The sequence below is a fragment of the Chiloscyllium punctatum genome, chromosome 12, assembly GCF_047496795.1.
Source record: "Chiloscyllium punctatum isolate Juve2018m chromosome 12, sChiPun1.3, whole genome shotgun sequence".
Lineage (NCBI taxonomy): Eukaryota > Metazoa > Chordata > Chondrichthyes > Orectolobiformes > Hemiscylliidae > Chiloscyllium > Chiloscyllium punctatum.
This window is the reverse complement of record NC_092750.1, coordinates 17098850-17124972: the sequence shown is the minus strand read 5'-3', so window position 1 is coordinate 17124972 and position 26123 is coordinate 17098850. Positions and strand designations below refer to the sequence as shown.

The 26123-nt window shown below is 42.3% G+C and overlaps 1 protein-coding gene across 3 annotated transcripts in view; it reads right to left on the bottom strand.

The window, feature by feature from the left end:
- The window catches only part of sema3fb (sema domain, immunoglobulin domain (Ig), short basic domain, secreted, (semaphorin) 3Fb), a 257392-nt gene that overhangs the window by 5485 nt on the left and 225784 nt on the right, over nt 1-26123 (bottom strand). For all 3 annotated transcript variants that reach the window (XM_072581928.1, XM_072581931.1, XM_072581930.1), the window contains 8 exons: nt 21483-21552; nt 20186-20330; nt 17310-17532; nt 16332-16420; nt 15002-15043; nt 14235-14392; nt 9402-9469; nt 3918-4051 (listed from right to left, as the gene is read on the bottom strand). In XM_072581928.1, the coding sequence (XP_072438029.1) occupies nt 3918-4051; nt 9402-9469; nt 14235-14392; nt 15002-15043; nt 16332-16420; nt 17310-17532; nt 20186-20330; nt 21483-21552 (929 nt within the window). The remainder of the gene's footprint in view (nt 1-3917; nt 4052-9401; nt 9470-14234; nt 14393-15001; nt 15044-16331; nt 16421-17309; nt 17533-20185; nt 20331-21482; nt 21553-26123) is intronic.

Below are 26123 nucleotides of genomic sequence, written 5' to 3'. Positions count from 1 at the left end.
CTGTTAGCTGGTGGCCTAAAGCCTGCACGAAGCAATGTAATTTAAAAAAAACATTCATGGGTCAAGGGCATTGCTAGCAAGGCCAGCATTCATTTCCTATCCCCAATTACCCAGAGGGCAGTTGAGAGTCAACCGCATTGTTGTGGATCTGGAGTCACATTTGGACCAGACCGGGTATGCTTGGTAGTTTCCTTCCCTAAAGGGTGTTAGTGATCTAAATGGGTTTTTCCGACAATGGATTCACGATCACCATTTGGTGATTAATTCCAGATTTGGACTGAATTCAAACTCCACCATCTGCTGCAACTGGATTTGAACCAGGATCCCCACAACTTTATCTGAGTTTCTGGATTAATAATCTAGTGATAATACCATTAGGCCATTTTTGTTCCTTAAACCAACTAACGTGATTCTGTCCTTGAGTCCTTTGGGACATCCAGCATTGCAATGCCTTCCTTAATCAATTCTGTCATCCCCTTGTCCTTTTTGTACTTTCCTAACTTTCCTGAACACCTTATATCCAAGAATGTCGAACCCCTAGTCCTATAATTCCTTGAGCCTGGTCTCCAGTTATAGCCACAAAATTGTATTTCCACATGGTAATTTTTCCCTGAAACTCACTAATCGGGTTTGGTACATTCCATGAGTTTTTTTTTAGATTACTTACAGTGTGGAAACAGGCCCTTCGGCCCAACAAGTCCACACCGCCCCGCTGAAGCGTAACCCACCCATACCTCTACATCTACATTTACCCCTTACCTAACACTATGGGCAATTTAGCATGGCCAATTCACCTGGCCTGCACATCTTTGGACTGTGGGAGGAAACCGGAGCACCCGGAGGAAACCCACGCAGACACGGGGAGAACGTGCAAACTCTACACAGTCAGTCGCCTGAGGCAGGAATTGAACCCGGGTCTCAGGCGCTGTGAGGCAGCAGTGCTAACCACTGTGCCACCGTGCCGCCCGTGCTCAGTGGTTAGTACTGCTGCCTCACAGCACCTGGAATCTGGGTTCAGTCCCTGCAATGGGTGACTGTCTGTGTGGAGTTTGCATATTCTCCCCATGTCTGTGTGGGATTGCTCCGGTTTCCTCCCACAATCCAAAGATGTGCTTGCCAGGTGAACTGGCCACGCTAAATTGCCCATTAGTCAGGGGTATTTATTGGGTAGGGGAATGGGTCTGGGTGGGTTACTCTTTGGACAGTCGGTGTGGACTTGTTGGGCTGAAGGGCGTATTTCCATACTGTAGGTAATCTAATCATATACATGCACAGTAACTAGCTACAAAGAAGCACTGCACCTTTAAGCTACATATGTTGGATGAACCGATATTGGGCAGTGTTTGCATGACTGACTGACTCCCATGAAGGTCTCTAATGGCATTCACGTTGTGTTGTGGAAAGTTGCACACAACTTGGTCTGCTGTCAATGAGTTAAGTTTCAAACTCTTTTAAAAGAAATACTGAAACCTTCTCAATTGATCAAGACCCTTCCTGTCCCTGTTGTGTATGGCCTAGTGCTTGACATTGGTTTTGGCTGACATAGGAGGATAAGCAACACCCTTTTCATGAGAAAGGAAATATTCCCTGCCTCATGGCTGAGATGACTCACTTCCCAGCAGCTGATAGCTTCTTGGACCAAAAGTGACTTGGCTTGAGAAGTTCCTGTGTCAGCACAGGAGGGCTACGTCAGCTGGGGAGGTTCTGCTTCCTGGCAGCACTGAGGGCTACTAAGTGGAGTTTCTGTTCTGTTTGTGGCGTGGGAGAGATGTCTGGTGGAAGTGGGAGAATTAGTAGCTAGAGGGAAGGAAGGGCTTTCGTTGACATTTGTTAACCTGGTGACAGCATAAGGTAAGTCCAGCTCAGGAACTGCATGGTTTCAATGCAGGCAAGTGTTGGCTGCGACCCAAATACAAAATCAGTGTGGTCATCTGATATGTGACACCCAGCCATTATTATGGCTGTGGTAATAAAGGGAGAACTTGCATTTATATAGCACCTTTCACAATTCCAACATACTTCACAGCCAGTTAGGTATATTTTGAAGTGTGACACTGTGATAGTCCTTGAGTGTCCTGCCCACTGTTGGACTGATGCTCCTGCCTGGATGAGAATTGCAGTTTGAATCCCAGTCAGAAGTCGCACAACACCAGGTTAGAGTCCAACAAGTTTATTTGAAATCACAAGCTTTTGGAGCCATTCCTTCCTACAGGAAGGATCTTCTGAAACCTGAAAGGGTTCAGAAAGGATTTACAAGGATGTTGCCAGGGTTGGTGGATTTGAGCTATCAGGAGAGGTTGAATAGGCTGTGGCTGTTTTCCCTGGAGTGTTGGAGGCTGGGGGGTGACCTCACAGGGGTTTATAAAATCATGAGGGGCATGGAGAGGATAAATAGACAAAGTCTCTTCCCTGAGGTGGGGGGAGTCCCGAACTAGAGGCTATAGGTTTAGGGTGAGAGAGGAAAGATATAAAAGAGGTCTAAGGGGCAACTTTTTCATGTAGACGGTGGTACGTGTATGGAATGAGCTGCCAGAGGAAGTTGTGGTGGCTAGTACGATTGCAACATTTAAAAGGCATCTGGATGGATATATGAATAGGAAGGGTTTAGAGGGATATGGGCCAGGTGCTGGCAGGTGAGACTAGATTGGGTTGGGATATCTGGTTGGCATGGACGAGTTGGACCAAAGGGTCTGTTTCTGTGCTGTACATCTCTATGACTCTATGACACTGCTCCTTCGTCAGGTCACTTCATCTTATGAAAGAACAGCGCTCTGAAAGCTTGTGATTTCAAATAAACATATTGGACTATAACCTGGTGTCATGTGACTTCTGACTTGTCTACCCCAGTCCAACACCGGCCCCTGCACATCATGAAGTCCAGATTGCAGTGAGCTGAGGCCCACCTAAGGACCTCAGTTATCATCCAGGCAGGAGCATCTTCAAAGGACTATCCCACCCCAGGCTTAATCAGTTAGAGGTAGGAAGGTGGTATGGTTCCCATGGCAGCACCAACTTGCCCGACTAAATGCCCCCCTGCTTACCACCATGCCTCAGGAAGTGAGCATTAACCTGTGCCCAATCAGTTCAACAAATCTCTTTTTTTTCTGCTTTGTTCTCTCATAGGATGTGGGCATCACTGGCAAGATCATCATCCGTTGCCAGCTTTATATTGCTCTCGAATTGAGTAGATTGCCGGGTCATTTCAGAGGACAGTTAAAAGTCAACCAAGGTTATTCACTTTGTATTGGCTTCATTCCTTTGACATGGATTTCCCTGATACACAAAATGATCAACATTTTCCCTCAGGTCCTCTGTGTGGGTCACAGGACAACAAAAATTCAGAGGACACAGTTACAAGGCAAATCTGAACATAATGGGGCTCTTTTATCTGCAGCCGAGATTGAGAAGTGAGCTGAAAAGACATTTTTTTTAACTTACAAAGGATGGACATAGTGATGATTTGGCAAAGGTATTTCCATTTGTTGAGGAGTCCAAACACTAGAGGTCATAAATATCAGATAATCAGTAATAAACTCATTCAGGAATTTGGAAAAATGTGGTGAAATTGCAGAATCACTCCAGCAAAACTGAAACTGGTACGAGAAAGAGATGTGATATATTTTCAGGTAAGATGAAGGGAGGAAGATTGTTTTGAGCAGAAGAACTGGCATTGAACCGTTAGGCTGAATGACCTGTAACATTGTATGTTAGCTGTAGCCAGGTTAGATTCCTTCTATGAGCCCACAGCTTTGGTGGGGAGACTTGAGCTGACAAAGTCTTGTTAGGATAAAATATTGTTTGTCAATTTGTCTTAAATCGGAGGAGATACTTTAAGGTCAGAGTGCAGGTTGGTTGTGTCTGTTGACTGAACTTGCTAACAGTGACCTCAATGGTATAAACCTGAGTAATAGATTTACCTCTTTCTTACGCTCACTGCCATGTCGCTGGAGAACCCACTTAATGCTGGCCTGAGGAGATTTGGGCTGGCATTCGAGGAACGTGCTGCTGCCTTCCACCCCATACTGCTCCGTCTCTGCTGCTTTCCTATTAGCTGTCAATGAACCAACACAGGGTTAGGACTCAATGTGAAACCATCCACTTCATCAGAAAACAGAGGGAAACACTTCAGTTAAATAAACACAGGCAATGTATCACACTCTGACGGGAACTTCATGCCCTGATGTCAATTTATTTTGAAAGAGGCCCAGTTATCCCTAATGTGAACAAGCTGGTCAAATGACGGATATGTAATTATATCATTCCATGGCAATCTGGTAAAATAAAGATAGCTTATTATTGATTAGATCTGCTCGAAAGGCAGAATCTTGCTAATTTACAGCCCAGAACCTCATGTACATCTCTCTGAATCTCTAATGTACATCTTTCTAAATCCCTAATGTACATCTCTCTGAATCTCTAATGTACATCTTTCTAAATCCCTAATGTACATCTCTCTAAATCTCTCATGTACATCTCTCTAAATCTCTCATGTACATCTCTCTAAATCTCTCATGTACATCTCTCTAAATCTCTCATGAACATCTCTCTAAATCCCTCATGAACATCTCTCTAAATCTCTCATGTACATCTCTCTAAATCTCTCATGTACATCTCTCTAAATCCCTCATGTACATCTCTCTAAATCCCTCATGTACATCTCTCTAAATCCCTCATGTACATCTCTCTAAATCTCTCATGTACATCTCTCTAAATCCCTCATGTACATCTCTCTAAATCCCTCATGTACATCTCTCTAAATCTCTCATGTACATCTCTCTAAATCTCTCATGTACATCTCTCTAAATCTCTCATGAACATCTCTCTAAATCCCTCATGTACATCTCTCTAAATCTCTCATGTACATCTCTCTAAATCCCTCATGTACATCTCTCTAAATCCCTCATGTACATCTCTCTAAATCTCTCATGTACATCTCTCTAAATCCCTCATGTACATCTCTCTAAATCCCTCATGTACATCTCTCTAAATCTCTCATGTACATCTCTCTAAATCCCTCATGTACATCTCTCTAAATCCCTCATGTACATCTCTCTAAATCCCTCATGTATATCTCTCTAAATCTCTCATGTACATCTCTCTAAATCTCTCATGTATATCTCTCTAAATCTCTCATGTACATCTCTCTAAATCCCTCATGTATATCTCTCTAAATCTCTCATGTACATCTCTCTAAATCTCTCATGTACATCTCTCTAAATCTCTCATGTACATCTCTCTAAATCCCTCATGTACATCTCTCTAAATCTCTCATGTACATCTCTCTAAATCTCTCATGTACATCTCTCTAAATCCCTCATGTACATCTCTCTAAATCTCTCATGTACATCTCTCTAAATCTCTCATGTACATCTCTCTAAATCTCTCATGAACATCTCTCTAAATCCCTCATGTACATCTCTCTAAATCTCTCATGTACATCTCTCTAAATCCCTCATGTACATCTCTCTAAATCCCTCATGTACATCTCTCTAAATCTCTCATTCACATCTCTCTAAATCCCTCATGTACATCTCTCTAAATCTCTCATGTACATCTCTCTAAATCCCTCATGTACATCTCTCTAAATCCCTCATGTACATCTCTCTAAATCTCTCATGTACATCTCTCTAAATCCCTCATGTACATCTCTCTAAATCTCTCATACACTTCTCTCTAAATCCCTCATGTACATCTCTCTAAATCTCTCATGTACATCTCTCTAAATCCCCCATGTACATCTCTCTAAATCCCTCATGTACATCTCTCTAAATCTCTCATGTACATCTCTCTAAATCTCTCATGTACATCTCTCTAAATCCCTCATGTACATCTCTCTAAATCTCTCATGTACATCTCTCTAAATCTCTCATGTACATCTCTCTAAATCCCTCATGAACATCTCTCTAAATCCCTCATGTACATCTCTCTAAATCTCTCATGTACATCTCTCTAAATCTCTCATGTACATCTCTCTAAATCCCTCATGTACATCTCTCTAAATCCCTCATGTACATCTCTCTAAATCTCTCATGTACATCTCTCTAAATCTCTCATGTACAACTCTCTAAATCTCTCATGTACATCTCTCTAAATCCCTCATGAACATCTCTCTAAATCCCTCATGTACATCTCTCTAAATCGCTCATGTACATCTCTCTAAATCCCTCATGTACATCTCTCTAAATCTCTCATGTACATCTCTCTAAATCCCTCATGAACATCTCTCTAAATCTCTCATGTACATCTCTCTAAATCTCTCATGTACATCTCTCTAAATCCCTCATGTACATCTCTCTAAATCCCTCATGTACATCTCTCTAAATCCCTCATGAACATCTCTCTAAATCCCTCATGAACATCTCTCTAAATCCCTCATGTACATCTCTCTAAATCCCTCATGAACATCTCTCTAAATCCCTCATGAACATCTCTCTAAATCTCTCATGTACATCTCTCTAAATCCCTCATGTACATCTCTCTAAATCCCTCATGTACATCTCTCTAAATCTCTCATGTACATCTCTCTAAATCCCTCATGTACATCTCTCTAAATCTCTTGTGTACATCTCTCTAAATCCCTCATGTACATCTCTCTAAATCTCTCATGTACATCTCTCTAAATCTCTCATGTACATCTCTCTAAATCCCTCATGTACATCTCTCTAAATCCCTCATGTACATCTCTCTAAATCCCTGATGTACATCTCTCTAAATCCCTCATGTACATCTCTCTAAATCTCTCATGTACATCTCTCTACATCTCTCATGTACATCTCTCTAAATCTCTCATGTACATCTCTCTAAATCCCTCATGAACATCTCTCTAAATCCCTCATGTACATCTCTCTAAATCTCTCATGTACATCTCTCTACATCTCTCATGTACATCTCTCTAAATCTCTCATGTACATCTCTCTAAATCCCTCATGAACATCTCTCTAAATCCCTCATGTACATCTCTCTAAATCCCTCATGTACATCTCTCTAAATCCCTCATGAACATCTCTCTAAATCCCTCATGTACATCTCTCTAAATCCCTCATGTACATCTCTCTAAATCCCTCATGTACATCTCTCTAAATCTCTCATGTACATCTCTCTAAATCTCTCATGTACATCTCTCTAAATCTCTCATGTACATCTCTCTAAATCTCTTGTGTACATCTCTCTAAATCTCTCATGTACATCTCTCTAAATCCCTAATGTACATCTCTCTAAATCTCTCATGTACATCTCTCTAAATCCCTCATGTACATCTCTCTAAATCTCTCATGTACATCTCTCTAAATCTCTCATGTACATCTCTCTAAATCCCTCATGTACATCTCTCTAAATCCCTCATGTACATCTCTCTAAATCCCTCATGTACATCTCTCTAAATCTCTCATACACATCTCTCGAAATCTCTCATGTACATCTCTCTAAATCTCTTGTGTACATCTCTCTAAATCCCTCATGTACATCTCTCTAAATCTCTCATGTACATCTCTCTAAATCCCTCATGTACATCTCTCTAAATCTCTCATGTACATCTCTCTACATCTCTCATGTACATCTCTCTAAATCTCTCATGTACATCTCTCTAAATCCCTCATGAACATCTCTCTAAATCCCTCATGTACATCTCTCTAAATCCCTCATGTACATCTCTCTAAATCCCTCATGAACATCTCTCTAAATCCCTCATGTACATCTCTCTAAATCCCTCATGTACATCTCTCTAAATCCCTCATGTACATCTCTCTAAATCCCTCATGTACATCTCTCTAAATCTCTCATGTACATCTCTCTAAATCCCTCATGTACATCTCTCTAAATCTCTCATGTACATCTCTCTAAATCCCTCATGTACATCTCTCTAAATCCCTCATGTACATCTCTCTAAATCTCTCATACCCATCTCTCTAAATCTCTCATGTACATCTCTCTAAATCTATTGTGTACATCTCTCTAAATCCCTCATGTACATCTCTCTTAATCTCTCATGTACATCTTTCTAAATCCCTCATGTACATCTCTCTAAATCTCTCATGTACATCTCTCTAAATCCCTCATGTACATCTCTCTAAATCTCTCATGTACATCTCTCTAAATCCCTCATGTACATCTCTCTAAATCCCTAATGTACATCTCTCTAAATCTCTCATGTACATCTCTCTAAATCCCTCATGTACATCTCTCTAAATCCCTCATGTACATCTCTCTAAATCCCTCATGTACATCTCTCTACATCTCTTGTGTACATCTCTCTAAATCCCTCATGTACATCTCTCTAAATCTCTCATGTACATCTCTCTAAATCCCTCATGTACATCTCTCTAAATCTCTCATGTACATCTCTCTAAATCTCTCATGTACATCTCTCTAAATCTCTCATGTACATCTCTCTAAATCTCTCATGAACATCTCTCTAAATCCCTCATGAACATCTCTCTAAATCCCTCATGTACATCTCTCTAAATCTCTCATGTACATCTCTCTAAATCCCTCATGTACATCTCTCTAAATCCCTCATGTACATCTCTCTAAATCCCTCATGTACATCTCTCTAAATCCCTCATGAACATCTCTCTAAATCCCTCATGTACATCTCTCTAAATCCCTCATGTACATCTCTCTAAATCCCTCATGTACATCTCTCTAAATCTCTCATGTACATCTCTCTAAATCTCTCATGTACATCTCTCTAAATCTCTCATGTACATCTCTCTAAATCTCTCATGTACATCTCTCTAAATCCCTCATGAACATCTCTCTAAATCCCTCATGTACATCTCTCTAAATCTCTCATGTACATCTCTCTACATCTCTCATGTACATCTCTCTAAATCCCTCATGTACATCTCTCTAAATCCCTCATGTACATCTCTAAATCTCTCATGTACATCTCTCTAAATCCCTCATGAACATCTCTCTAAATCCCTCATGTACATCTCTCTAAATCTCTCATGAACATCTCTCTAAATCCCTGATGCTACATCTCTCTAAATCCCTCATGAACATCTCTCTAAATCCCTCATGTACATCTCTCTAAATCTCTTGTGTACATCTCTCTAAATCTCTCATGTAAAATCTCTCCGGAATCCACATGCGCGTTTCTCTGGATCTCTCATGTACATCTCTCTAAATCCCTCACGTACATCTCTCTAAATCCCTCATGTACATCTCTCTAAATCTCTCATGTGCATCTCTCTGGAACTTTCATGTAATCCTTCTGAATCTCTCATTTCTGTATCCCTAACTCTGGCTGTTGGTAGTCCTCTAACTCTCCTGAGCACGCATACCTCATTCACACTTTTGCTGTCTGTGTCTCAAATTCACCCTGGCCTCTCTGTAAACCATTCACTCAGTGCCCAGTGTTCATCATGTATTAGGACAAGGACAACCCTCTCCCTACTTACCATTGGAATTGTAACCTCGGCACTGTCTGATTGGGTTGCCGTGTCGTACATCCTGCCTTCGGCTTCGTCTGTGAGAAACAAAAGGAAGTAAGTTCCAGTGAAATCCTGATACCATAAGACACCGTTTTTATGAATTTTCATTCCTACTGAATCTTAAATTCATGTGCAAAGTAGGAAATGCTGCCCAGTGTGTAGACAGAAACATTATCGAATATTTGCAACAAATAGAAAATGCTAGAGAAACTCAGCAGGTCAGGCAGCATCGTTGGAAAGAGAAACAGCGTTAATGTTTCGAGTCTGGCATGATTTTTGCAGAACACTGTTTGTCCAGTATTGTCTGTGTTTGCTCCATATTTCCAGCATTTGGACTATTTTTCTTTTATTCAAATATTGTATTTTGGTAAAATAAACAAAAGCAGACTTGCATGATTAGAAGTAGGATCTTGGATAGTGTAATTCTTTGAAGTTTGCTTCATATATAGACAGAGTGGTTAAGAAGGCATTTAGCATGCTTGCTTTAATTGCTCAGACCTTTAAGTATAGGGGTTGGGATGTTATGTTGAGGTTGTACAGGATGTTGGTGAGGCCTTTTCTGGAACTGTGTCCAGTTCTTGTCTCCTTGTTAAAGGAAGGATATTATTAAGCTGGAGAGGGTTCAGAAAAGATATTCCAGGCTGTTGCTGGGAATAGAGCGTTTGAGTTATAAGGAGAGGACGGTTAGGCTGGAACTTTTGTTCATTGGAGCTCAGGAGGTTGAGAAGTGACCTTTTCAAGGTTTATAAAATGCTGAGGAGTATAGATAAGGTGAATGGCAGGTTTCTTTGCCCTCGGATGGAGGATTCGAAGACTAGGGGCATATTTTTAAGGTGTGAGGAGAAAGATTTAAAAAAGACGTGAGTGCAACTTTTTTACACAGAGGGTGGTTTATGTGTGGAATGAACTTCCAGAGGAAGAGGTGGATGTAGGTACAATTACAATGTTTAAAAGACATTTGGATAAGTACTTGAACAAGGAATGTTTGGAGGGATGTGGACAACGGGGAGGCAGTTGGAATAGTTTAGTTTGGGATTGTGATCGGCATGGACTGGTTGGACCAAAGGGTCTGTTTCTGTGCTGTATGACTATGATTCTAAATATTCACAGATTAGGTAAAGTCTCAACACTGGATACACAAGTCTCTTTCTTTAATATAGTTTTCCTCATCTTTTGTGTTAAAATCAATAATTTCAACAAACTATTAACCCACAAACTTCAGTTTTAATAATAAAATAAAAGACTTCAATTTATCTGACAGCTGACTGTTGAAATAATAATGATTTTCTTTTTAAATTTCTGATTTGGAACTCAATCAAAATAGAGAATTTATACATAATTATACTCAGACTAAGCTGAGCTAAAAGTCGAAGAAAAACATGAGTGACAGGTTCGCTATCACCAAGAGATGCTTTGCTGCATGAATGTAAAACTAAAGAAAATGATTTTCTGCTACAGTGACAGCAGCTGTGATAAATGAAGTGACACAGTGAAAAATATAATGAGTGTAGGATTCAGCTTGTGCAAAATTTGAGGAGATTTTCAATATAAATTTCGAACAACCTGCAGTTAATACTGGAATAACAGTTACACCTTCACAATGACAGGGCTAACTTCACAGAATCTTACAGCATTCAGAAAGGCCATTTGACCCATCATGGTTGTTCTGTCCCTTTTTAAAAAAAAACTATTTAATTCATCTCACTCTCATCACTTTTCCCCAATCATGCTGAAAAAAAGTTCTATTGAAGCTTATAATCAATGGAGAATCTGCTATCTCTGCTGCCCTTTCAGGCAATGCATTCCAGAGTGTGTCAACTTGCTGTGCATAGTGGAAAAAAAATCCCCTTATCCTCCCTCTGATTCGTGTGCTAATTTCTTTAAACCTGTTCCTCCTGCTGCCAGTTGGAGAATTAGATAAAACTCATTTTATTAACTCTATCAGAATATGAAAGCGCCAATTGCAGCCTGGCAAGTGAAATGTGCATTGCATTTTTCTGCTGGCGAGGAGACATCAGATTGATAAGAATTTTGATTGAATATTAATAAATGCATTCATTGTTGCCTTCAAAGTCCAGACCAATCAATTGCCTGATGATGATATTATGTGCCTGTGGTGTCAACCCACATGGAAATCCAATTTTTATTACAGATATAAATTGGTTTATTTATACCTGTAATATGGACTTAGGTTGCTGGGGTCTCATTAATGGTCTGTTACCAGGTACTAAGAAAACATAGAATCAAAGAAAAAAATTCTTCTCCTTCCAGAATCTACGAATGCTCTTCCCTTCTCATGTTCTCTTCCCAATTTAATACTGTCCTGAGGCAAACCAATGCGGAGTTTCTCTGCAAATTCCCAAAGCAGAGCTATTGGTTGAAGCTTGCAACCTCTGTCAAAGGAAGTGAATAATTCATCTGTACGTCTTTGTGTTTTTTTTTGGGTGGTCCGGTGGCAGAATGTGTAGCTAATTAATAACCATGGCATTTCCAGAACAACTTGATATGTGAGACAGCTCAATGTGAAAAACACTAGTTAAACACAAACATCGTAATACGTCATTGGAAGTAAACTCTTATTCCTCTTTGGCAGAACCTTGAGACCAAGGGTAACTTCCCTTCAGTCCGGTGTTGTGGATTCCTAACGTGACTAAACTTTCCTGTGCTGGATCCACACACCCTACTGCTGGTGGGGCAGGTGGTGTTGGAGGTGGGTGGTATTCCCTCAGTCCTTCCACAGTTTGTGCTTGTTCTCCATCTGGGCCTGTCAGTGATGCTGGAGGTGGTTACTAGCTCTGTGGGTACACATTCTCCAGGTCGGATAGTCCTGGGCAAAAGACTCCCACAGGTTGATGAGGACATGGCATTTGTCAGGGAGGTTTTGAGGATATCCTTGAAGCATTTTCTCTATCCTCCCCGTAACCACCTGCTGTGATCAAGCTCCAAGTTGTGAGCTTGTTTGGTAAGTCTTGTGTCAGGCATGTGGGTGGACAACAAACCGGGCCTCAGGATCAGGCATGGTAACAGGGAAGGCAATGGCCTAGTGGTATTATCGCTAGATTGTTAATCCAGAGAGGTGAAAGTGAGGACTGCAGATGCTGGAGATTAGAGTCAAAAGTATGGTGCTGGAAAAGCACAGCATGTCAGGCAGCATCTGAGGAGCAGGAAGATTGACGTTTCGGACAAAAGCCCTTCGTCAGGAAAGGGCCGATGACGGGCTTTTGCCCGAAACATCGTTTTTCCTGCTCCTCGGATGCTGCCTGACCTGCTGTGCGTTTTCAGCATCACACGCTCAAAGTTAATCCAGAGACCAAAGTAACGTTCATAGGGACCCGGGTTTGAATCCCACCACGGCGGACAGTGGAATTTGAACTCAGTAAGATCTGGAATTAAGAGTTGATGACCGTGAATCCATTGTTGATTTTTGGAAAAGCCCAGCTGGTTCACTAATGTCCTTTAGGGAAGGAAACTGCCATCCTTACCCGGTCTGACCTAACCATGACTCCAAACCCACAGCAATGTGGCTGACTCTGAACTGCCCTCTGGGTAATTAGGGATGGGCAATAAATGCTGGCCTAGCCAGCGCTGCCCTCATCCTGTGAATGAATAAAGAAAAAAACAATGATCTGAGAGAGGACACTGATACTTGACCACCCCACTATGTTACCATTGAATCTGCAGGATCTTGTGCACGTGATATTGCTCCTGAAATATGAGAATTAACTCCTTACATCACTATTGAACAACCCCAGAGATACGGAAACAAAATGCTTCATTGCAAATGGTCAATGAACTTCAATCTAGTTCTTGTATCTGTCTTACACTTTTACTAAATATCAGTTGACTGCAGTTGCATTATTTTTTATCCATATCTAATTCTCCACGCTGAAGAAATTTCTTCTGAATGTAAGTTTTGCATTATCTGGGACAAATGGTGGGAAATCCATGTTTCATCTGCTCACAAAATGCGCTATTGCCGGCCAGTCCAGTAGTTATTACCAGTCCTGGAGAAGGTGCTGCCAAGATGCCGACTTGAACCAGTGCAGTCCTTGGGGTGATAGATACACCCTCAGTGCTGTCAGCAATGGAGATCCAGGATTTTGACTCAGCCACATTGAAGGAACCGTGATGTAGCTGCTAATGTGTGAGATGAAGGGGAGCTCGCAGGTGACTGTGTCCCTATGTTTTTATTTTCATTGTGCTTGGAAGGTAATGTTGAAGATGCCTTGCTGAGTTGTTGCAGTGTATTTGCAGATGGTACACTCTGCCGTCACTCATGTGAGGAATGAATGCTGAAGGTTATGGACTTGGTGCCAATCAAACCTTTTTTTTTTGTTTGGAATGACATTGAGCTGTTTGAATGTTACAGTAGGATTAGGCAAGGAAAGAAATGATCAAACTATCTGTTTGGTGACAGCTCCAGGACACAGACATCTTTGGTAATATCTGGTGGAGTTGAAGCAATCTGAAATATCTAAGTAAATCAAGACTTGGACGCGCCGGTTTTGGATTGGGGTATACAAAGTTAAAAAGTGCTGCTCCTTCATCAGGTGAAAGAGCAGTGCTCTGAAAGCTAGTTCTTCCAAATAAACCTATTGAACTATAACCTTGTGTTGTGTAATTTTTAATGAAGTAAGTCAAAGGTGCATCCACAAGGTAGGCAGACAACCCACACAGACCCAGATGGATTACTGAGTTGTTGCTCGTTTGTGTTTCCATATGCAGGGATTGACTCTGAGCTGTCAGTGAGGGGCACAGTAAGCGAGTGAACAGTTCACTGACCGTCAATCGATCGTTTACCTTTTGGATGATGCTAAATATCTTGAGCAAGCTTTGCCATCCCAAGCACAGTATGGATCTCTGGCAAGGCAGCAATCAGCACAGGCCTCTCCATAAACATCGCAGCGGTGGAGTGCAACTTGTGTAATGCCCAAGGTAGAACCGACATACAGCTGTTGCTATTAAAAACACAAAAGACAAACATTAAGACTGTGGATTTTGGACAGTCACCACTGTGGAATACGGTTTAGGACTGGATGATGTGCGTGATAGGCAGTTCATAATTCTGCCATTAAGTCATTCATTGGAAACCACAGCATGAACATCTATCTAACATGTGGAAAAGTAATCAGGTTTGTAAAATGTGCTGTTGTTTCATAGCTAGCATTGGGCACACATTAGATTCTACATCATCTACAGAATGGGGTTCATATGTGTTCAGGTCAGGGAATGAGTAGAAATTGGGCAGACTTCAAAAATATAGTAACAGGTCCATAATTAGATTGCTTTTTCACTCACTCATTCAGGTAAATGGTCAACATCATAAGGGAAACAAAGGTAGGAAACTAAGTTATTCATCCAGGTAGACATGCAACCCTTGAATTCAGAAGTGGACCAGTTTGTGCAGAGATGGGGGAAGCAACATTAATTTGAAGATCAGAGAGGGGATTTTCGGTCTTCTTTCCTAAGTCTGAATAATTAAACTAATCTCCCCGATAGAAATTTTTGTTTACTTTAAACTTAAACACTATTACAATCTGTCAGTCAGGTAGCTAAGTGATAGTCACCCTTTTGGACGAGATCTTCATTGTCTTTACTTCCGTTGGCATCTGAAAAATTAAATGTTAGAATTTGTCAACACGCACAGAATGAAAACTGAAAGAACTGAGGACTCTATAAATTAGAAACAGAAATAGACCTGGCAGCATCTGTGAAGAGAATCCAGAGTTAACGTTTCGGGTCGAGTGACCCTTCCTCAGAACTGCTGCCAGACCTGCTGAGGTTCTCCAGCTGAGGACCCACAAAGAGGTGCACAAATGCCTTGGCATGTGAATGGCATTTTTCACCTTTTAAAAACTGGCATGATTCTTGCCCTGCCTATAGAAGGAGAGGCAGCCTAATGTATCATGTTCCTTAAGAACTACTGTTTGATTTGCCCAATCTGCTCCTATCTGGCTTCTCATGGGAAATACTGTCAAGTGGAAGAGGGACATAGAATCCTTGGGGTTGAGATGGACCAGCCATCTGAAAATCCGGACTATAACTTGACACAGGCTCAAATGAAAGTGGAAGAAAGTAGCTGAATAGTTGTGTTCTTGAGGGATCGGAAATGGTTGTCAAATGTTCTCTTTATTAAATTAGTGACAGGAAACATTTTTAAAAGAAGGAAAAATATTTAGTATTGAATCAGGACTAATGTTTTGCAGAGGTGCAGTGTAGATCTCTGTCTGCCTTAATGTCACAAAGCACAAACCATCAAGTTCATCGAATCCCTACAGTGCATTTGGCCCTTCAAAGGACATCGCACCCAGAAACCCTCATTTGGGATTTTCATCATGGCTACCCTGCATATCGTGGGCAATTTAAGCATAACCAATTCATCTAACCTGAACATCTTTGGACTACAGGAGGAAACCAGAGCAGCTAGTGGAATCCTGCACAGACACAGGGAGAACATGCAAGCTCTACAAGCAAGGCTGGAGGCGAACTTGGGTCCCTGGTGCTGTGAGGCAGTAGTGCTAACCGCTGAGCCACTATGTCGTCCTGAGGCAGTGTCTTAAATGGGGTTTGTAGCGCAAGGAACGCATTGCCCCTGAGAGGAGTTGAGACAGACCTCATTGCACAAGTTAAGGGATGAGCTACGGGATAAACATTTCAGAGCAAAGAAAAACGTAAGCCAATCCGGAGACAGAATGGGGTTGGTCCTGGGTTACTTTAGCAAAGAACCGGCAACGACATGATAGACAAAATGGCCTCACGTTTTATTGGTAAACTTCTATAATCCTACTATTTTAAGTTACTTTGAAAGTCTTAGCAATATCCCCAAATATCTTGTCATCATTTCCAAATTGCAGATTTACTGTTTAAACGTAATCAGATTAAGAAGCTATCACTGACCTTGAAAACCTCAACTTCTTCGAGAATGAGTTCCTCAGTCTCCATGTCATCTTTGGGTAACACAATCACTTTCTGCACTGTTCCCCGATCTGAATGTAAATGAAGAAAGGAGAGTGATGAGGTGAAATATGGGACTTCACCTTTTCCTGTTAAAAAAAAGTCACTTGGGACACCTTTTACATTTTATGCTGGCTGTTGTAGAGATTCAGTGACATGGAATTTATACTGGAACCTGAAGGACAGACATTAGATGTCATGTATAATGTGGCTCTAATGGGTAAGTCAGGTGGATCTCAGGTCATGTGGTCACTGCTGTTAAACCAAGCAGCTTAAGTCCCAGCAGTCTCTGGTAGTATTGTGGAAATAGTTTTATTACATGGTTTGCAGCATGGTGCAAGAAAGAATCTCTCATTGAAAGAATTAACTTAAGAAAACACCAAATTTTTTTGAGTCCTGTGATTTAAAAATCATTGAAGCGAAAGTGTGAAAAGAGGCCACTTGGACTATCCTGACCATCAATCCTCTGAGAAGAATCCCACCTAGGCCTAGCCCCCATCCTTTCCCTATGACCATGCATTTCTCATGGCTAATCTATCGAGCCTCCACATCCCCTGGACACTATGGCCAATCCACGTAACCTGCACATCTTTGGACTATGAGGGGAAACCAGAGTACCTAGAGAAAATGCACACATAATGACACAGGGAGAACATGCAAACTCTACATAGACAGTCGCCTGAGGCTGGAATCAAACCCAGGCCCCTGGCACTGTAAGGCAGCAGCGCGAACTACTGAACTACTGTGCTGCCCCAAAAATAACAATTTTGATTCATCCGTATCAGATGCTCTGTGTTTGTTGCAAATTTCGGCATGTCAGCTTCAACACAACACCCTTTCAGTTCCCTCTAATACCCATTGCGACTCTGCAAACTCCATCTGGGCAAGAAAGAGTTATATTTTCTAAACAGGCCCCTTTACCTGTTCCGAGGAATAGGACCTCATACCGTCCATCAGCAGCATCCACCTGGTCCACTGTGATGGTCGTGAATTCATAATCCACATTGGTCCTGACCACCAGAGGGCGCTTGTGCACTGGGTAGATGGCATTGTACATGCTGGGATGGTTCCTCATGAAGTTGATCACTTCGTCTGGGTAATCTTTTGTAGATTTCATCGAAGGAGTAAACGTACCACCAGGACACTGCAAGAGATATGTGTAAAGGAAGTTTTTTTCTACAACTGTGTTTCAGTTTGCAATGATGCATGGACCATAGTGCAGTCAATAGTGACTTTTTGAAGATGATCCTCCCCCCCCCCCCCACCCCCCAATGTTCTCCCCAATGTCCTGTCTAATAGTTACTCCTCAGCGTAAGCCATTAATGCATTGCTGTTTGTTTGCAACAGTCACATTGCCTGCATTACAACAATGAGCACGTTTCAAGATCTGGAACATGCCGAGAAAATGAATGGGCTTGAATGGATGAATTTGTATAGGCTCTATACAAATGCAGGTTACTTCTCCAACATGAATGACTTTGTTAGTAAGATGCAGGAGGTGGGCAGGAAGGCATTACTGGCAACACGTGGCATCTAGGGGCTCTCTTACTGACGCACGTTTTGAACATCACCTGTTTCTGTGTTAACTGTGGCAGTGGACAAATGCAGGGAGCAGCTTCCATTATATAGCGCCTAAATTCCAGCCTCCTAAAGGATGCTGTATCTGCCTGACAGTGCAGCTCAGTTTGCGCTGGAATCTCACCTTCATCGGTGGTTTGGGGGTGGGGTGGGGGATGCCTTTGCAAACTAATTACTCTGAGAATTGGAAAGACAAACCCTCTCCCTATTGGAAGTCTCTAGGAATATTCTGTCCTGGTTTTCCCTTCAGCAGAAGGAACCTGGCTGTTCCCACAACATCATTGACACGGGAGGTGTCTGGAATAGCTCCATTAACTGCAACAGCTTGGCCTAAACATTGAACTGGATACGCCCTGTCCTGGGAAAAACACCAATACTGATTGCATGTGATGCAATAACTGTCCAATCCATTCATCTTTGGTAAGTATTCTTAAAAGTGCTGCACTCACCAATGGAGTTGCCTTTGATGATCAAATGATCTATATGGCTGTTACATAATGACTGAGCGAGAGCTTAGAACAAGGAGTCGGTCAGAGAGAAGTACAGGCCCAGCCCTTAATGACTGCTATTAGTTGTTGCTGTTTCAAGTGGTACAATCTCATTTGGTACAATCTCATTTAGTACAATCTCATTTGCTCAAACTGCCCATGACAGCCTGAAAGGGAGCAAAAAAATGTTTTGAAACTTAACAGGGGAAGCTTTTCACTTGGTGAAAGAGCAGTGGGCATGACTTTTGAACAAATAAGGAATAACAATGAGACCACACCCCTTCCCATGGTACCTTCTCATGTAACCGCAGGAGGTGCAACACCTGCCCCTTCACCTCCTCCCTGCTCACCATCCAAGGGCCTGAACAGTACTTCCAGGTGAAGCAGCATTCCACCTGTACATCCTCCAATCTAGTCTATTGTACTCGCTATACCCAATGTGGCCTACTCTACATTGGAGAAACCAAATGCAGACTGGATGACCGCTTTGCAGAACACCTCTGGTCCGTGCACAAGTGTGACTCTGACCTTCCCGTAGTCGGTTATTTTGAGATCACGTCCTGCTCGCATGCCCATTTGTCTGTCCTCAGCATAATAGAATGTTCTAGCAAATCACAGTGCAAACTGGAGGAGCACCATCTCATCTTCAGACCAGGCACTTTACAACCTTCTGGACTTAATATTAAGTTCAACATCTGGTTGTGAACCCACTCCCAATCCTCCTCTTTCTTTTAGCTCGACTTGTTACATTCTCTGTCACCATGTCCTCTCTCTCCCCTGCCCCCCAGCCCAGTGGGACTGACTGTTCTTTCCAGTCTGGCAGTTTGACACACCATTGTTCTGCCATTCTCGCATTCACAGTCTGAGGATTCTGGTAGGCCACATTTAGGATGGAGATGAGGAGACATTTCTTCAGCAAAGGAGAAAGTGAGGACTGCAGGTGCTGGAGATCAGAGTGGAGAGTGTGGTGCTGGAAAAGCACAGCAGGTCAGGCAGCCTCAGGAAGGGCTGACGAAGGGCTTATGCCTGAAACATCGATTCTCCTGCTCCTCGGATGCTGCCTGATCTGCTATGCTTTTCCAGCACTCCACTCTTAACTCCGATTTCTTCACCCAAAGAGTGGTGAGCCCGTGAAATTCATTACCACAGGAAGTAGCTGATGCCAAACATTGAATGCGTTCAAGAGACAGCTAGATATATAACTTGGGGTGAATGGGATCAGAGGTTATGGGGAGAAAGCGGGATTAGGCTACTGAGTTGGATAATCAGCCGTGATCGTGCTGAATGGTGGAGCAGGCTCGAAGGGCCGAATGGCCTCCTCCTGCTCCTATCTTCTGTTTCCAACACTTAATCTGCACTAACAGCAACCTCTCTCTCCCCAGCTCTCTGCAACAACTCCCCCATCCCCACACTACTGCATTAATGTTGCCTCCTCCTGACTTCAAATCAGCTCTGATGAAGAGTCATTTGGACTCGAAACATTCGCTTGCTAGCTCTCCATGGAGGCTGGCTGACCCGCTGTGATTTCCAGCCCTTTTCTTTTCAAATGAGACTGCGGGCCTTGGCCCAGCGTTTCGATTGGGCTGCTGGGGACTGAAACTCATATTATGAATTCTTGTGAATGAAAAACTGAGAACGGTGAGCATCAGTCTTGGGGATCCAGCCTAGCATCGTCAAAAAAGATTGAAGCTGAAGAAAAAGGCTTGTTAGTGAAGGCAACTATCGACTTACGGTGCCAGGCCTGGGATATGGTATCTTCCCTGTGTAAGGCATCCACTGGTAATTAGGTCCCTCTTTGTGTGCGAAGGGCCCATTAAAGACAGTGCGAATGTCTGTCATTGAATAGACACACACAGCAGATCCTTTAAAGACTGACCTGTTAGCAAGGAAAAGGAACCTCCTGTTAGCAAGTAGAACACTTCCTGGCTTTTAAAGCAACAGCAACGGCCCATGACACTTGCTCGGTTAATACCTCTGCTACAACAACGAAGAAAAGACCTTTCTCTATATATATTCTGGGACATTAATGCTGCACATTGTCACGCCATAGCAAAGCCTTCAGAAATAAAGAGGACTTCAGTTCATCCAGGCATCAGCCAAGGGCTTGCTGTGATTGTTGGAAGATTGTGTGTGGAATCACAGGATTATTGTGGGCAGAAGAAGGTCATTTGGCCCGTCATGTCTGAGGCTGTTAAACACAGCCCAGATTGTTTATTTTAATCTGCAGTTTTCAGCTGTTCATCACACGTTTCCAATTCTGATGCTAGTTGGAAGTTGAGATTGGGTGCTCTGGGAGCCCCCACTGTGCCAGGACTGTTCCCTGACACTGGCAAAGATGTGGCACGGTGAGAGAATTCACCAGCAGCCTTTACCCGGAGTTTGCTTGCTCAGCGTAAGCCCAGCTGGGGAGCTAACTGCAAATTGTCCACCCTCTTTCATTTTCAGTCCCTGCAATAATGGTCCAGCACACAGCATTTTCAGCACAGCAGAAGGCCATTTGGCCCACTGTGTCAGTGCTGGCTTCCGACTATCACTTGCCATGATGGGATTTGAAACCATTTCCCAAGCACAGAAACATAGGCCCCTGGACATCCTGTTAAGTAGCGATATATGTTGAGCGGTGAGGACTGTATTTTAGCAACAGCAAAAGGACAATTGCTGATGGATTGTGATTTGGTATGAACTCACTTAACAACAGGCAGAAATAACGTTGGCAGAAACCATATTATTCTACTAAGACATGAAGAGACAGGATGAGTTAAGACTCAGGTCCCAGTGGTGAGGGAATGTTGTTCTAACCAACTCGATCTTGAAGCACATCCATTAAGATTCCTAAACCCAAGCAATTCTTTTTCAATCCAATACTTCTATCAAAAAGGGGAAATGGGAAGGCAAAGTTAGCAATTTCTTCGGATGGGTATGATTACAGAGTAATGTCATGTTTGAAGAAGAAATTCCTTAATTTCCTGCCTTGTCTGATCAAGGTGGTTTTGCCCCCATTGCCAGACTGAACCCCGTTTTTACCTACCCTGAGGCAGAGAACACGGCGTAGATAATTGGATTCTTGGCATCCTGAGTCTGTTGTACAAATATGTCCTCTGAGAGACAGAAAAAGGCATGTTATTTGGTTTCCAGCTCAGAGCAAGTGGGCATCAGCTATATATTTTATAAACTTTATGCAATATTCAACTTAATAATGAAAACATTCTGTTGATCAGAACTAAACATAACTCCCTACTCTACCTCAGTCCTGATGTAGGCTTCAATTTACAGTGTTGAAGCTTATTTTCTTACGTAAATGATATTCTTGTCATAGATGCCAGCTGTGTTTCATCAAAACTCAATTAGAATGCAAAAAAAATGTATATATCCACAATTTATAAAAGCCATTTTCTCATCACTTTCAGTCCAATTCCCCAGGTGAGACAGTAAGGAATTAAATTACCCTTACGATCATTGTTAATGTCAGTGATTGTTCAGAAATAGCCAAAGGAGATGCACCATCTGTTTCTTTCCCTCCCTTGCGTCTAACTCCCTGCCAAGTAAGGAGTCACAAAACTGTGACCCCACTTGCTTCTACTCTGTAGAGCGTCCAATCAGTGAGCTGTCAGTGTTGTCAATGCTCTTAGGATGCAGTTTTTAAAAAAAATCCCATCTTGGAATTCCTACAGTGTGGAAGCAGGCCATTCAGCCCATCGAGTGCGCACTAACCCTCCAAACAGCATCCCACCCAGACCCACTCACCTACACCTCCCATGGTTAACTCACTCAACCTACACATCCCTGGACATTATGGGCATGTTAGCATGGCCAATCCACCTAACCTGCATATCTTTGGACTGGAAGCCCATACAGACTCAGGGAGAAAGTGCAAACTCCGTACAGACAGTCGTTCAAGGGTGGAATTGAACCTGGGACTCCAGCATTGCGAGGCAGCTGTGTTAACCATTGTGCCACCATTAGCACTGGAAAGGCCAGCATTTACTGCTCATCCTAATATAGGATTGATGGTCCTTGAGCAAATTGTGGTAGTCACATGTAAAATGGAGCAGCTAGTAACTTTGGAGGGCGGTTAACAAAACAACCGCAATGCTGTGGGTCTGGAGTCACGTATAGACTAGACTGCTCAGGTCGCTCATCTTTACTTCTTTTTAGACATGTGGGCGTCTCTAGATGTTTCTCATCCCTGATTTCTCTGGATTGAGTGGCTTCCTCCACCTTATTAACAAAGTAATTCAGTTCGAGAAATAACTTACATTTATATAGAAATCGACATTTCGGGCAAAAGCCCTTCATCAGGATGAAACGTTGATTTCGCTGCTCGTTGGACGCTGCCTGAACTGCTGTGCTCTTCCAGCACCACTAATCCAGTATTTGGTTTTCTGGATTACCAAATACTGAAAACCATTCTGTTGATCAGAACTAAACATAACTCCCTACTCTACCTCAGTCCTGATGTAGGCTTCAATTTACAGTGTTGAAATTGTAAACACTTCAACAATCTGCAGTCATTGTTTTTACCCTCTTACATTTATATAGAGCCTAACATCATCTCGGGATGTTCCAGATTTTGACATCAATTAAGTATCAACCATTTAGTATAGACCAGAGCAGATAAAGATGGTAGATTTCCCTCCCTAAAGTGAACCAGAGGAGTTTCTTGATGGCTATTTTATAGTCTCATGATCACTATTAATTTCGTTCTTGACTGAATGATTTATTTTGAATGACTACACCATAAGTGCTATGCAGCCAAAATAATGTTGATGATTCCAGGATTTTTAAGATTGTGGTTTTCTGGGAGTTAACGACACTGCTTCAAGATGTTTCTGTGTTGCAATATGTTTCAGAGATCCTATTGTTTTTTCTCATGAATCTTTGATCAATGCCAGCAGGACTTTGGACTTCAACTTGCTGCATTAACCCTAGTAACCCTGGAGATAACAGTGAACCATCAAAGCAAAGTTGTTCAGTAACTGCCATTGGAACATTAACTGATTGCCCGGGCTCTCAACCGTGTCCTCACAGCCAAGATAATTCCATGCATTTTGTGCGAGATTGAATAGATAGTGTACTTAAAAATAAAAAAAAATAATACTTTCCATGAATAGGTTAGACAGCACAGCACTTGGAAGGTCCATGAATGAGGAATATGGAGAGAGCTCAGACTAACGTGCTTCAAAATCTCAGACCATCATAAAGTGAAATGACCTGCACTTTCTTTAATGTTTGACCTTGAGATGGATCTGGACAGCTTGGATGCAGATCTGGGTTAGGGTTGTAGAATACCTATACTGTGGAAGTAGGTCATCCAACCCATCAGGTCCACACTGACCATCCAAGGAGTTTCCCTCCTCTACCCTGTCCCCATAAGCTGCTTTTTCCTATGCCTAATTCACCTAGCCTGCATGCTATAAGCAATTTACAATGGCCAATCCACCAATCCTGCATATCCCTGCACACTATAAGCAATTTACAATGGTCAATCCACCAATCCTGCATATCCCTGCACACTATAAGCAATTTACAATGGCCAGTCAAGCCTAACTTGCACATTTTTGTACCATGGGAGGACACGCATGCATACTCAGGGAGAATGTGCAAGCTCCACACAGATAGTCACCCAAGGCTGGAATTGAACCCAGATCCTTGGCACTGTGAGGTAGCAATGCTAACCACTGAGCCAGCATACCACCCAGCATGGTAGCATTTAATACAAAACATGAGGTTTAAAAATCGATTTGGGTAGTTGTGGTCATGTCAGCATGGTTAGCGCCTGTACTAAATTGTGTGCAGTGGTAAGAATTCTGATATGGGAATTTAAAATGAGATGACACATTCAAACCTAATAAATTAGAAACTTGTTCCTCTTCCCTTGTCTCCTCTTCTCTTCTCACTTGGAGCCTGCCTGTATCTCTTCAGCCAGATTGCTTACCTTGGCCCCTAATGAGCTGGTAAAGCTGCACAACTGTGCATCAGCAGCAAGACAGACTGGAGTGTAATGAGGAGAGGAGAGAATTCTCTCAATGTTTTTACTGGTCAAAGACAAGCCATTATGCTGAAATAAATGTTTCCTTAATGGTTATCGGGTCTCTGGAGTCCTATAAACTAATAAAAAAAGGCAGGAATAGGTTGCTGATAGGTTTATAGATTATTACATAGCAATTCTCTGTTTGAACTTCCTCTAGCTCTGAAACACAGAGCTAATGAGTCAGGAGTATGGAAGGAGCTAGGAATCTTGTGAAGGAGCTTGCCATGAACTTGAAGAAAGTACAGAGTAAATTGGGAATCCATGTATTGACGAGATGGGCAGAAATCCACTAACTACTTTGAAGTCACAACACGAAAGTCAACCCTGAGGCCAGACCAGCCTATGTTGGTGTTGGCCGTCTACACAAGAAGTTGTCTTAATCCTACATTTTTCCCCACAGCAGTTTGCGCATCCAATTATCCCCTTCAAACACCCCTGCTTCAAGCAACAGCTTACTTCACACTCAACAGAAAATATATCTCTCGCTCTCTGTAATCTCATTTATGTAACTCTCATTGATTTCTGTATCCCGCTCCCTTTGTTCCACCCTCTCTAAACAATGAGAAGTAACCTGTTTTCATCTACAATCTCACACCCTTTCATAATCTTCACTAGTTTGATCAAATTATCTGGTAGTCACCTTAGTTTTGAAAACAGTTCCAATCTCCTGAGACTTTCTCCACATTGTAAGCCCTCAATTGAGGCCATACTCCAGAAGGTCTGTGCTATAGTCTGTTACTTTTATATCCCTTCAGTAATCTGGAGACCAAAGCTGCACTACATTGTCCAACACTTCGTCCAACTGCAACCCTTGAGTCCATCTTGACATCAAGATCAAGAACAGAAAATGCTGGGAAAACTCAGTGGAGAGAGAAAGCAGAGTTAACATTTCAGGTACCCTTCCTCAGAACTGATTGTAACTAGGAAAAATTTAATATGTATATTGAAGGTGGGGTGGAGAGGGAGGGAGAGGAGTAAGTGATAGATGGAGGTGAAGCTCAGAGAGAGAGAGAGAGAGAATAACAAATGGACTAGCTACAATCAGTTCTGAAGAAGGGTCATTGGAACCGAAACAGACGCTGCTGAGCTTCCCTGCAAGTTCTATTTTCTGATTTCCAGCATCTGCAGTTCTTTGAGGTTTTGTTTACATCAAGATCATCTCACTCTCTCTTTTATGCTTTCGGTAAGCGGCGAGAGTCGTGCCGGACAGTGACCGATTGATCATCACAACTGATTGTTAATTGCCTTGCTAATGCCAAAATTCATCTTATTAATTGTCAGCCTCCCATTTTACCAAATTTGACAAACTTCCTAGACATTAGCAAACTTGACCAGAGCAGGTACCTGGCAAACTCAGCATGCTGCTTGCTCCAAGCGATCGCCATGTTGATCATTGGGCACCAACATCTCAAGGCCCACTCATTGGGCACTGGCCACATGCATGCTATGTCCATAGACATTAACATCTGATTAACACAAGCCACCAAAAACACTCATGCCACATCCCTGATTCGCTTACAGGTCACTTCTGCACTTCAGTGCTGCATCTTGGTTTACTGGAAGTTACCATTGTAATGCTGCAGCAAGGACAGTGTGTGCTCACTCTGGACTGGACCAGGCTGCATTGCAGGACTCTTC